This window comes from Lipomyces doorenjongii (assembly GCF_038497915.1).
Source record: "Lipomyces doorenjongii strain NRRL Y-27504 unplaced genomic scaffold V1508scaffold_170, whole genome shotgun sequence".
In the NCBI taxonomy this organism is placed as follows: Eukaryota; Fungi; Ascomycota; class Lipomycetes; order Lipomycetales; family Lipomycetaceae; genus Lipomyces; species Lipomyces doorenjongii.
In genome coordinates this window covers 1-13,411 of record NW_027118237.1, presented here as the reverse complement: position 1 = coordinate 13,411, position 13,411 = coordinate 1, and the positions used below count along the sequence as shown (strand labels likewise).

General features: G+C 45.6%; 6 protein-coding genes across 6 annotated transcripts; 3 read left to right on the top strand and 3 right to left on the bottom strand.

Annotated features, from left to right (window-relative positions):
- Positions 1-472: 472 nt before the first annotated feature.
- V1508DRAFT_362321 (uncharacterized protein) lies at positions 473-682 on the bottom strand (the record flags this gene model as incomplete). The annotated part of the gene is made up of 1 exon (XM_066937227.1): positions 473-682. A coding segment is annotated over one exon (210 nt), but the record flags the coding sequence as incomplete, so codon positions are not given.
- Positions 564-2,823, bottom strand: V1508DRAFT_428667 (general substrate transporter). Its single transcript, XM_066941828.1, has one exon. The coding sequence runs from the start codon at positions 2,600-2,602 to the stop codon at positions 983-985; it is 1,620 nt and encodes a 539-aa protein (XP_066792150.1). The 5' UTR covers positions 2,603-2,823; the 3' UTR covers positions 564-982.
- A 2,279-nt stretch (positions 2,824-5,102) lies between these two features.
- V1508DRAFT_428665 (uncharacterized protein) lies at positions 5,103-5,494 on the bottom strand. Its single transcript, XM_066941827.1, has one exon. It carries the CDS (start codon positions 5,380-5,382, stop codon positions 5,188-5,190), a length of 195 nt encoding a protein of 64 aa, XP_066792149.1. The 5' UTR covers positions 5,383-5,494; the 3' UTR covers positions 5,103-5,187.
- A 1,210-nt stretch (positions 5,495-6,704) lies between these two features.
- Positions 6,705-7,836, top strand: V1508DRAFT_407205 (chaperonin 10-like protein; the record flags this gene model as incomplete). Its single annotated transcript, XM_066938838.1, has 2 exons — positions 6,705-6,722; positions 6,787-7,836. 2 exons carry the CDS (start codon positions 6,705-6,707, stop codon positions 7,834-7,836), a joined length of 1,068 nt encoding a protein of 355 aa, XP_066792148.1.
- Positions 7,837-10,113: 2,277 nt separating this feature from the next.
- On the top strand, positions 10,114-12,267 carry V1508DRAFT_378183 (general substrate transporter). The gene is made up of 3 exons (XM_066937621.1): positions 10,114-10,414; positions 10,461-10,517; positions 10,569-12,267. Exons 1-3 carry the CDS (start codon positions 10,197-10,199, stop codon positions 11,902-11,904), a joined length of 1,611 nt encoding a protein of 536 aa, XP_066792147.1. The 5' UTR covers positions 10,114-10,196; the 3' UTR covers positions 11,905-12,267.
- A 544-nt stretch (positions 12,268-12,811) lies between these two features.
- On the top strand, positions 12,812-13,411 carry V1508DRAFT_83058 (uncharacterized protein; the record flags this gene model as incomplete). Its single annotated transcript, XM_066943060.1, has 1 exon — positions 12,812-13,411. A coding segment is annotated over exon 1 (332 nt), but the record flags the coding sequence as incomplete, so codon positions are not given.

Genomic DNA, 13,411 nt, shown 5'->3' with positions numbered 1-13,411 from the left:
GGTTCAGGTTCTTGAGATCGTGTTCTCAAGATTAAAGCACAATCCGTTGGGGTTGGATGAGACAGGCGTGGGTGGAGAGTACCATGTCATATTGTCACGAGCTCGGTACTGAGTGTATCGTACTGGCCTCCTGTCGGTGGCTTCTGCCGGAACGGTCACTCGGACAGGCCCTCCCGCTCAGAGGCTCGAGTGTCAAAAAAAATTGAAGTCCGACGCTTTCTTGATATTGGAAATCTGGAGTAAGTCAGTGGCCAATTATCCCAAGAATTGGCAGGTTATTTTGCTCGTCCAGACGTCCAGAGAGAGAGCACTTGTCTCAAAATATTTTGGGTAGTTCCTCTTTCAATTGTAAGCGCTGTGCCGCGAACTTATTGGCCAACCGTTGTCTAACAACCTGACGGGCGGTAAAAAGGGAACATAGTTTCCGGAATATCACGAAAGATTTGTTGGAATGCTGAAGACTCCTTGTTTTTCAGCAACTATCCAACGCAATAATCTTGTCTATAGGTTGCTGATGTGTAAGTCTCTCCTTGCCATTTATGAAAGATACTATATTAGATCCTGCTCTTTTTATTGCTTTCGGGTTGTTAGGAGAATCTATAGAATGTTGGTTCCGGAGATGATCAATCATATTACCAGTAGAGACCTGTCGCTTTGAATCAGTAGTCTTCCAATCGCATTTTGCTCTGTTTCCTTGTGCAAGATCGCATATCGGAACTCTCTATCGATCAACTTCCTTTTGTTGCTTTTCCGATCCAAGGATTTTCAAATTCGGATATGTCAAAGTATTCCCAAGGCCAGTTAGTAGATGTAGCCGCATGGTGTCAGCCGTATCATATGCGATCCTGACAGCAGCGCCTGTTATATGTATAAGTTCATTGAAAAACATAGCTTAGTTATGACAATCTCGTTACATGGCCAAACTTCATCTTGTTACTAAATACCGCTTCACTTTAGACAACCTTAATCCAAAGAGAAGACTCTAGACCTTGCTCTCTACTGGCCTGTGGGAATCCATTATTTCCCTCAATTCCAATCGATCTTCATGCTCAAAGGCTCTGTCTCCGAACTGAATAGCGATCTCCTCCAAAGTGACCCTGGCAGTCTCGATATACATGAATTTAACCATTACCAAGCTAATCAGACAAAATCCAACAATGATAAGATAGTAATATCCATGGATTTTCGCAAACGCAGCGGGCGAGGACATACCAATTGCAAAATTGAAACACCAGTTGGCAATAGTAGCCAAAGACATACCTTTCGCTCTAGCTCTTAGAGGAAAGACTTCTGCCGGCAACAACCAAGGAATTGGACCCCATGTGGCTCCAAAAATGGCATTGTAGACGACAACGAAAGCAAACATCCCATTTGCTCTCTGTAGTACGGAAAGTGAAGCCAACTCGGTGAACATACAAACCAATGACAAAGAAACAGCCATTGCTATGGAACCAAACATAAGGAGTGGCCGGCGTCCCCACTTATCAGCTAGATACCATGTAGGTAATGTTGCAAATATATAAATAATTGAGTTGTACCCAGCATAAAGAAGCGATTTTTCCGTACTGAAACCTGCATTTGATAGAGAACTCGCAAGATAGAACGAGATTACATTTATTCCGTTGAGTTGGGCAAACATTTGACCGGTCATCGCCATAAATGTCCGGTGACGGTAGATTGTAAACATTTCCGTCCAACTAGCACTGCCAAGATGACGCTCGTACAACACTGCCTCCTGTATCTCTATATTCATGGCCACCACTTCGTCGTTTTCGATATTTCCATTTCCATGAAGGTTAGCTAGCGTTTGCAGAGCTTCGGAAGGAAAATCGTTGGCGGCCAACCATCGAGGAGTCTCAGGGACGATCGCTGACAGTGACAAGAGGAGAAAGGCGATCGAGCATTGTACAAAGTACGGACCTTGCCAACTCATGTTTGACGGGATATGAAAAAAGAATCCGTAATCTACCCAGCACGACGTTGCGTAGCCAATGATGTTGAAGGTAAACTCGATTCCCACCATCAACCCTCTCTTATGACCAGCCGCAATTTCGCTTTGGATAACAGGAACAGTCATAGACAAAAAGCCAACGCCAAAACCCTGTATGGTTCTACCAACGATAAAGCATGCCAGGCCTGGGGAGAACGCTTGAATAAAGGCCGCAATAAAGTAGAGAAAGCCACCAATTCGCATGCAATATCGGCGACCAAGAATATCGCAAAGACGAGAGCAAGAAAGTGCGGCAATTCCTGCAGAAACTTGCAAGCAGGCGACAGTGATACCGGTAATATTTGGACTGATAGTACCAGAAGCGTCCATATAGTTACTAAAGAACCGATCCTTGAAAACGCTGTTGACCAAAAGACCAGCCATAATGCCTTGATCGAAGCCAAACAGAAAATCACCTAGTGAGGAATAGAAAGACGTAAGAGCCATCAAAATCTTTGACGATACCCATGTTGGATATTTTGTTGAGAAAGACTTAGGCTTCATTGCCTTCTCAAGCTTCGACAGCTCTGGTCTCGGAACGGAATTTTCTACAGCTGTTGCTGAGGGATGCTCGTTACCCTTTCCGAGTCTCATAGACTTATTGGCTTCCATAATATGAATTTGTTACTCGAAGTTATGATTGATGGAAGTGCTAGGGATCCTAAGCAGAGCCACTAAATACTATCACTAGATTCAGCATTTTGGCATAAGACAGAAGCGGGGGACCCAAAGCGGGGAAATCGAAAGCGGGGAAATCGATAAGTGGGGAGATCGAAAGTGGGGAACATCGTAGGGAGGCGATAAATTAGTAAGGATTCGAACCATCCATCGCCGTAAACGGCAATGCAAATGCTCAAGGTGGCGCACTGATTACTAGAAGTAGAATCACAATTGCGGAAAATAGGTTCCGGCGGAACCGACGGTCCCGCCAGGGTCCGCGTTACCATGGAACCTTATTCTTGACATTTCGTGAGACAAACAGAGTGGGGTTAACACAGGAAGATCAGCTGCGGGTTGTGTACCGTATGGAGAAATCTACACACGTGTCCGTAAGCGAAGCAAGATTTCATTGATATTTAACCTAATTTTGTCAGATCCATGCTATGGTGCATCCAGTTTAGTCGCTGAATTATTACGTAATCGTTTCGAAAATTTGTAAACCCTAACCCTATAGTAATTAGGCCAGAAATAGCAATCGACCAAGAGTGGGCTCTTGTTTTAAATTAGCTTAAAATTCGGATTGCTCGCTGATTTACAGTCGCACAACTAAAATATACCATTAAACAACTAACCATCTTCCACATTCCTTCAAAAATCCAAATCTCGGGTATATGCTTCAATAAACCGCCATGCATATCGAGCAAACTTTCGAACTTTTTAATAGGAATTGTGTGGGGAATTTCGGGAACGTGAGTCCTCAGCGCTGTATTTAAGTACTTGCATTCACTCCTGGCGCGCCGCTTCGCCTCTCCCCAGATTCTTTCGATAAAACTCACAGTGAAATTTCGGATACATAGAGAACATATGGCGAGTAGAACTCAAAGCACTCTCCAGTTTTGATGGCTGGGATAAGAAGTCAGGTTGCTGGGAGAGTCGATGTGTTGCACAGCAAGCAGGTGGTATAGTCGGGTCAATTTGCTGCAGTTTATTCTCTTTGTGAGCGCCTTTAAAGAATCTAATTCTAGCAATGGTGGATAGAATAGTTTTTTTAGGTATTCCCTTCTGCAGATCTGTGAAGTAAATAAGAAGTACTTCAAACTCGGTTAAGTCCTTCTGTTGCTGTTTTGTTCTGATTTTATCGATACGACGGGGTACATCAAAATTTTTAATCGGATGTTCCTCATCATTGGATCTACAGGACAATGAAGTATTAGTAATTATATTTGTAATGTATCATGAAAATCCACACCAGATGAACTCGTGTCATTACTCCCCTCATCCGACATCAGACGAAAGAGCGGATAATAGCAAATACACGTAATTTATGTTCTATATAAGCGCTCGACGCGAAATATTAATTTTGATGGCGACGCGTTGCCTTGCAATACATAATTGGGCATTGATATTTTGCTTATGGCATAAGCATCGAACCAAATCTGCTATTCCGTAATACATTAGTCATTAAACCTTATTTTGTTATGTACATGACGTTTCATACTGAGCCCTTCGCCATAGTAGACTAACTTCGTACCCCCACACAGAGTACAAAGCATAACTCTGGCATTTCCAACTATTTTAAATGCAACCAAACTAAGTTCTATTAATTCTAATAAAGACCATGGTTTATTTTATTGCGTGATTTATTATGATTTGCTGCAGCTGATGTCTTTTTGTGAGGTGGTCGGTACGAGGGCTCAACATTTAAGCGACTAAACTGGATGCATACCACTACTCCGTTAATTCTATGCCATCCAGGGAATACTTGGGACTTCCATTGTCAAACTTTCATGAATTCTATGAGGAACATCCTGATCAATTTCTTTATTAGTCATACACATATGTGGTCCCCACGTGTACACTCAGAAAGCACCTTATGTCCCAAATTTCGCATATCACAACTTAGAACTACACACGTGCAGCACATTTATACTTTTAGCGAAACCGTATTAGCCACATTCTGCTAAACTTCTAGTGCAGTGTTCGCCGCTGTCCATTCCTGAATAACAATATGAAGACGTGTTCTCCATGGAGCATTCATGCAATTAATGGTCCTAGTCACGTTCACTCTGTTTACAAAGATATGGCATTTGAATCCTTTGCTATACTGCTCGAAATTGTGGTTTCAAGGAAAAGTATGTCGGGTTATTGTGTCGTTCTCAATAGCCGACGCAGATAGATATCCGGCAAGACGATAAGAAGGGCAAATTAGGCGCAACTAGAATATTATAAACGGAAATGCATTGAATTCGAGCTGATTACCATTGGTGCAACAGGCAACTAACACGAAAGATGCCATGGGTAAGGTAACGGTTATTAGCGGACCCATCTCGCAGGATCTAGTAGTTCTCGGTTCATTAGATGTCCGTATTTATATCCCAGATCCAATATAGTCCAGAATCCACGCAGCCACCTGAACCCCGCAGCCATAGTCTATAGGCCCACTTCCAGTTTGGCCTGTGGTACTTAATTTCGAATTTACTTTTGATGCTGGCTGCAATTTGCGCAAGCGTGTAGAGGTCTGGTGCCGTTCCTGGCTCTCAATGTGGTTCATGCCAGGGTGAAGTGCTTTTCTCAACAACGTTCAGTCCGAGCAATCCAAATATCTGAGTGCAATCGAAATGGTCAGCATGCCCCATCTGCCCGGCATAGAGTACGGGAGGAGTCGGAAAAGATATCTTTTGTGATACCCATGATTGATGCCGTCTCCTGATAATCGGCCGTACAAGAAGCATATGAGCTTTGAGCAGTGACCGGGTCTGAGTATTCGATCTCAGACTGAAAAGGGGAAGAAGCAGATTCGTTGCTGTTCTTCAAGAACGTACAATCGAGTTCCCTGTGAACTGCTTCAGAACCTAGGAAAAATTGCCTTATTCTCATCGGTTTAGCGCATGAACCGGTTAGATACTGCTGCGTGCTTCTCGAGTCGAGTTCTGAGTTACCGATGTGGATGAGTTCGATCAAAGGCGGGCACACAATTTGTATTTGCTCGGATACACAAAGAGCAATGTCGGTATGAATCACACTAAAACTAGTCAATAGCAGTCACTCCACATCCACGGAGAATAGTAACTTTTGTTTCGTCGGCATCTTTGAAATGTATGTTTACTCTGGTAGGTAATATCCTTGAATGCATAGCACTAGTAAAGGCATCGGTTGACCGCCATGGTTCACTGGCACTAGTCGCTGGACTACAGTGAGCGATACTGATAGGAGGCTCTTCCTGGTAGAAAGTATTGAATCTCTGGCAAGAAGTTGCGTAGTATTGCCTTGACTCAGTCACAGAATTAGGGCTACGATCATGGCAGCGCTCGAGAGCTGCGTATAGACTGATGGGGGGGCCTAGACTATATTGAGTAGAGAACCGAGCACCGAGAGCCTGAAGGAGAAGATAACTAACATTTTTGATTTATTATAGCTATGCCCTAAAAGCAGAGATGCGAAGGTGGTAGAACAATTTGGACATAATATTTAGGCATAGAAGACGAGAATCTGCCTTTTTAAGTATCTTTTGTCTGTTGCTGCTGTCAATCGGAAACTGCAATATAAAAAAATTCGCAAAAGGCCACGCCAAAATTCGATTTTTTCGTCATGTCGGGAAAAGTAATGGCTTGTAGATAGTTAAGCCCACAGAAAGTTAATTCGGGTGAAAAATGCCGTACTAAAGCGGCAATTGTTCCGCATCACTATTTTTGCTCACGCCAAGAGCCAACGTTGCAGGAGGACAGGGTTTACACCCGCCGAACAAATCTAGTAGTCTGTGGCGGTGCTGTATATTTGTGAGACAGGGTGTGCACGTCCGGGTCCTAATAACTTTGTCTCTGACGGCAGGATGTCCGAGAGCGACATGTCCGCAAGCTCAGCGGTGCTAAGCGGAAAGTCGCAGGAATGGATTAGCCTAACGCGATCATGCCGAACACTCCATAATACAGCCAGATTTGCCCGCCGGCCATCATTCTTTATTAAGGCTCGCCCCTCCTCCCTCTCTCTTGCTGCCCTTATAGACGAAGTCCCATTGTTCTTGTCGACCTCAAATCAATCGCAATTCCACATCAGAATGACTCTCGCCGGCGAAGTTAGTGCCGTTTCCGCAAGTGTGATCGGTGATTGGACATCGATGAGCTAATAGCAGCCAACAGAACCCTTCCTTTGTTTTGCAGAAGGTGAACGAGGTCTCATTTGAGGAGCGGCCAATCCCTGAGCTCTCCAGTCCGAAAGACGTCCTGATCGAGATCAAGCAGACCGGTATCTGCGGCTCGGACGTCCACTACTACACCCATGGCGCCATTGGTTCCTTCATCGTCAAGTCTCCCATGGTTCTTGGACACGAATCCGCCGGTGTCGTCGCGGAGGTTGGCTCCGGTGTTACCAGCGTGAAGGTTGGTGACCGTGTTGCTCTAGAGCCAGGTATTCCCTGCCGCTACTGCGCCCACTGCAAGGCCGGGTACTACAACTTGTGTGCCGACATGAAATTCGCGGCCACTCCTCCATACGACGGTACACTCTGCCGCTACTACGTCCTTCCCGAGGACTTCTGCGTCAAGCTTCCGGACACCGTCTCACTCGAGGAGGGTGCTCTTGTGGAACCCCTGTCTGTCGCGGTACATGTCTCGAGGCTGGCTAAGATCACTCCCGGCTCGTCAGTCATCGTCTTCGGCGCAGGTACAGTCGGTCTCCTTTGCTGTGCTGTCGCGAAGGCGTTCGGAGCGACCACCGTCGCCGCCGTCGATCTCGTCCAGACTCGTCTTGATCTTGCTAAAGAAGTGGCAGCCACGCACTCTTTCGTTCCCACCAAAGGCGATTCCGCTTCTATGAGCGCTGCCAAGATCAAGGAGCTCCTCGGCGGCAAGGCGCCTCAGTTCGCAATTGATGCTTCTGGCGCCGCGGCCTCGGTCAATACTGCAATCCACGCCCTTGCTCAAGGCGGAACCTACGTCCAGGCCGGTATGGGCGCTCCAGAAATTACCTTCCCGATCACTGAATTCACCGTTAAAGAGCTAACTGCACATGGCAGTTTCCGATACGGCCCCGGTGATTACCAACTCGCCGTCGAATTGGTTGCCAGTGGCATGGTCGATGTCAAAAAACTCATTACCCACCGCGTTAAATTCGAGGATGCCGAGGAGGCGTTCAAACTTGTGGTTAAGGGACAAGGCGTCAAGATTCTCATCGGTGGTCCCTCGGTTTAATTAGTCTGATCGAATCTCTCGGAAGTTTTGTTTATGGCTATTCGAAAAGTTAAAGTTGTTATTGAAGGGAGCCAAGGCGTCGATCAGTCTATTCTTGTTTGTGTCATTTACATCATATTACAATATATGTTGTGCGGACTGCACAAATTACCACAGAAGAATCTATTCCATGATTCTGCGGCGAAATGTATAGAAGTCGTGGACTTGGCGGATAATCCAGCTATGTCTTGTCCCGGGGTCTATTTCGATATTTCGACGAAGAAAAAAATCCGCTCGGCCTACTTGGAAGTTTGGTGCAGCGAGGTGATGCATATTGTTCTATTCCTTGGCCGGATCGCGTGCAAACAGATTTCTGCCCGGAGTGTCATAGAGACGCTGAAGTCGTTCAGCAATGCCCGACTCCCACCGGGAGGGCTTGCCTCCTCATTTGGTTGCAATGTGAGAGAAATATAGAGACGTAGTTGAGAAGACTAGAACACACCGGCGGCAACTCGATTCCATACCCTTTATGGACGATTCGCAGGGATATGCTGCCCCAGCATGAGAATGGCTTTTTATCTTAGTCACAGGCGGAGCGATTCAATATAATCCCCGAAGATGCTCAGAAGATCGCGAGGAGTCGAAAGAGAGAATATTTCGCACCATTCGGTACTCGCTCTTAGACGCTTTCTTGCTTCTCCGAATCCGTCTTGACACGGAAGTGGAAGTCCAGGCTCGCGAACGGCCTTTGCGCCGATCACCGCACCAGACTCAAATTAGCAGCGAAAGAGTAGGTTGTTGTGCGCCTAAAGTGTACTGGCGCAGCTATCCTGTGATGGCTGATCCGTCTGATATAAGCTTAATGTTGGCAGTCACCCGGAATATCACTCTGAGTGTTTTAGCCCAGCTAGCGATCAAATTGACCAATCCAGAGCTTTCCTACAACTTTCTAAAGTGGATTCCTTCTGTCCATGCATTTCGCTGAATACTTCTGTGATCCATGGGTTGCATGTACACGATAGGATATAAGATTAGGATATAAGCTATGTGATAGGACGTAAGATAAGAAAAAGGATATAAGATAGGAGATAGTGGAGTCAGACGTTGTATAAATTGAATAAAGAAGGCCCGTCATTATGAGGGGTGGTGGGTTCATATCAATACTTGATTAGCTATCTAGTTATTCCTCATGCATTCAGCCAAAATATTCGTCGACAATATCGACACCTTCCTGTAGCGCATACCTGCGATCATCGTTTCGAAGAGTTTTCAAGTTTTAAACGATTCCTTTACGCGCTCGGGACCGGGATTTACCTAGAACAAACAGATATGATTTGCACGGTTGCTGGCTCAAAAGTACTGGGCGAAGTCTTACCGCTGACCTAATCCGGTCAGGTTACCGGTTGGTTCATGCTACTTCTCTGCTTAATTTCCAGTAAGATTCGATTTCAAGCTTGACTTCGGATATGTTGTTCAATTCTGCAAATTTACCTTCCTTATTAGGAATAATAAAGATTACTCCAGAACTTGTACAAAGAGGCCTCTTTCTAGCTACACTTCATTGCGTAGAGGTGTAGATTGATTGAGACACGACTGTGTCATGGCAATACATGAAGATGACAATATACACATCAGTCAGTCGCAATTATTTGGCTATTCTTGACAAGTATTTAATACTAAGGCATATATTCCAGTCTGTAAACTTGCTTCTCTTTGCATTTGTTATATATTTTCTCTTGCACACTGATAGCTCCGGGCATTTCAGAGATATACTCTCCAGCATTTGCTTTTAGCTTGCAATAATTGACATCAGAATTGTACAAGTCTGCGACTTGCAGACGCCAATTGATATCCTACTACAGTTATCACATATTAAAGCTGATATCTTAACAGAGACGTGCCCATTCGTATTGCGAAAATGCCGACCGAATTGACCACGACGGTATGTGAGGACAAGTGTGCACTAGATGAGCAATGGCCTCTTTGTCCCATCAACTGTGGCTATATACTCAAATCTTTCTCCCTCGGCTTCGAGTAAATCGCCTAGTAAACTCTAATTTTGTATGGCCACCGCATACACGCCTAACGCGTTTCGGGGTCACATGCAGCCAGCACCTTATTATATGTACATGCGCCAAAAAACCCAATCGCAGTCTCAATCACGTGATAGTAACTGGGACCCATCAGCACCGCTGCTCAATGTAATACCAGTAACCGCGCGATGCATCCGCAGTCCTGGTGCTTGCCACGCGAGTGCTGAGCACCGTGTCCATTAACATTAATCTCGCACGCGGTATCCAAATCTTGCAAACGCAGTAGTGCCATTTCAAATTTCTGATTCGCCACATATTCAGTCCAGCCTATGTAAAAATCCGGCCACAATGGTACGTGTACTCAGTGTCTACACAATTTCCGTTTTTGTTTCTCTCGGTGGCCTGCTTTACGGCTTTGAAATCTCCTCCATGTCCGGCATCTTGACTACGGATCAGTATAAAACTTACTATGGAAATCCTCTCGGAATTCGTCAAGGTGGAATCACAGGTGCTATTGCGGCCGGTGCTGTCGTCGGCGCACTATCCTCTTCCTTTCTTGGTGATTGGTACGTGTTAGATTACCCAACGAATATTAATTATTGACGGCTTCAGGTTGTCGCGAAAAGTCACGATACAGTTCGGCTCAGTCCTGTGGTGTATCGGCGCAATGTGAGCGGCGCTTGGTCTAACTGCATTTATTAATTGACTAACGTTGGGCAGTCTGCAATCCTCTTCCACTGGTATCGCCATGCTTGTCATTGGCCGTTTGTTGGCTGGCCTTTGCATTGGGATGACATCTGCCCTTGTGCCAATCTACCAATGCGAGATCGCACCCCGCAAAATTCGTGGTCGAGTAGTTGCACTGCAGCACTTCGCATTGGCTTGTGGCATTTTGATCCAATATCTCATACAATACGGATGTTCATTTCTTGACTCGCAGGCAGTTTTCAGGTTACCGTGGGCAATTCAGGCCATTCCCTCTGTCTTGTTATTTATCGGCCTTTTTTGGCTCCCGCGATCGCCGAGATGGCTGGCTAGTAAAGACCGCTGGGACGAGGTCCTGCACATTCTCGCCTTCCTGCGCACACCAGACTGTGATATCAACGATCCTCTGGTACTGGCGGAATACAAAGAAATCGAAGATCAGATCCGCATTGAACGCGAGGAGCAGTCGAGTAGTTATCACGAGCTTTTGGGTAAGAAGATGCGCAAGCGCTTATTCATAGCTATGGCAATTCAATGTTTGTCGCAGATAATCGGAGTCAATATGCTCTTGTATTTCGCTATCTACGTTCTCGCCTCTGTCGGAATTACCAATGAACGGTTGGCCACATCCATTTATTACATTATTTTTATTATCTCGACCATTCCGACGATTTTGTGGACTGATCACTGGGGTCGCCGCTCATCTCTTCTCATTGGTTCCCTCAGCATTGCATTCTGCATGTACCTGATCGGTGGCATTTTTGCTCGCTTTGGTGGGCCAAATCCAGTCCCAAACGAGCCGTACACATGGATAATCACAGGAAATTCTGCCGCAAGCCGTTGCATCCAGGCGAGTCTGTATCTATCTGCGGCCGCACACGCTGCGTCCTGGGGTCCTATCGAATGGATGTATCCTCCTGAAATCAGTCCACTGCGAGTCCGGTGCAAAGCTGTTGCTCTTTCGACGACTACTAACTGGATCACTAATCTCGCGTACTCATTAGCCACGCCACCGCTTCTTCGCGAGATCAGCTGGCGCCTATTTTTCATATTTGGGTCCTCTAACGTGGCGGCTTTTGTATATGTGTGGTTGCGCGTACCCGAGACAAAACAACGCACACTTGAGGAAATGGACGAGGTATTTGATCATGGAGACCCGCTCTGGCGATCATTCACCGGTATACCTTACACAGGCCGGCTTGATTTGCTGGCGAAAGACTTCCAAGAAGGCAAAATCAGTATTCACCCCCCGCCCCGTCAGGCCGAGAGATGCGACGATGTCGAAGGAGCTAGCTGTGGTTTTGTACCTTCCGCCGCGGTCAGTGACTTTAGAAGCAAGCCACAACTCTAATGCACGATAATACAAGTTAATTGACGCAAGTCTCCCCTACTGAAATTTTTTTCATTTCAAACATCAAGCCGCTTGACAAAGGCAAAGAAAGTGGTGGATTTTGACTTTTGACATGAAGGAGGTTCAGCCGACGTCAATTGAAGTAGTCGAACTCTTGTCGAGAGTATCCAAGGGAGGTAGTCCAGGAATGAATGCCGGAGATCACACACAAAGAGTACTAGCTGAAAACAGAATCTGCAGAATTATGGATGACGCCCATCCACCAAATCCCCGCAGTTCTACTTAGTTAATGAGAATGTACATAGAATATTCAACTTCTGGTGGACACTATGAATATTGGAATATTTCTTACTACTAAATTAATAATAACAACATGTATTTATGAACAAACAGAGATATTACCTGGTGAAAATTATCGACTTGCGAAGCGGTGTATATATTCTACATCTTGGGAGCAACTTGCTTCTGAGATTTGACATATTACATCTCGCACAACACTAATTGGTCTTCATGCTCAAATGCTCGGTCCCCAAATTGAATGGCGATCTCTGCCAACGTGACCTTGGCCGTTTCGACATGAATTTAACCATCACCATACTGATCAGGCAAAATCTGACGATGATTAGATAGTAAATGTCCGTTGAATTTCGCGAAAGCGGCAGGAGAGAACATACCAATCGCACAAAGTTGAAGCACAAGTTGGCGAAAGTCTCAAGCGCCATTCCTTTCGGTCTAGCCGCACGACTTCCGCTGGCAATAGCGAAATGAATCGGACACAATGTGGCTCCAAATATAAATGACAACGAAACAAACTGCCCATTTGTTCCCTGCAGCACAAAAGTGCAGGCAACTCCGTGAACATGCATATCATGAACCCCCTTAGCCATTGCAATCGAACAAAACAAACCCAACAACCGACGTCCCCACCTGAGGTACCCGTGGATAATGTAGCAAATATATCAACAATTGAGTTGTGCCCAGCATAAAGAAGAGACTTCTCCACACTGAAGCCTTATTTGACGGAGACGCGAGGTAGGACGAGATTAGTACATATATCGAGAGACTGAAGCTGGCACAACTTCAGTTGCCAGATTCACAGCAGCTTCGTCTGTGCAAATATCCTGCCTAACAGTATCTTCCGAACTTACTTTTAACTTCGGATTCTATAAATTGAAATGGAGACAAGAGGAAACCGCCTAGATTACCTGGCACTGAATGACGGCTACGAAAGTCAAACAGATACTGGCGGTTCTAGTCCAATTCTAGAGGCCACAGACCCTGGTTCATCATCGTCGCACTATTCCATCGGTCAGTCAGAGTTAGAAGTTGATCCAATTCTTCAGCTTTCCGACTCTAAAATTCTCCCTTCCGAATCGGTATCACAACCGCAAAGTCTCAATTCGATTATGGCGGGGTCGTCAGTTAGTCAGAAGGGCCCAAAAGAATCATGGTTTTGGCAATATTTCACCTGTACGGAAACACGCAGCGAGTGGGTTGACAACCGCAC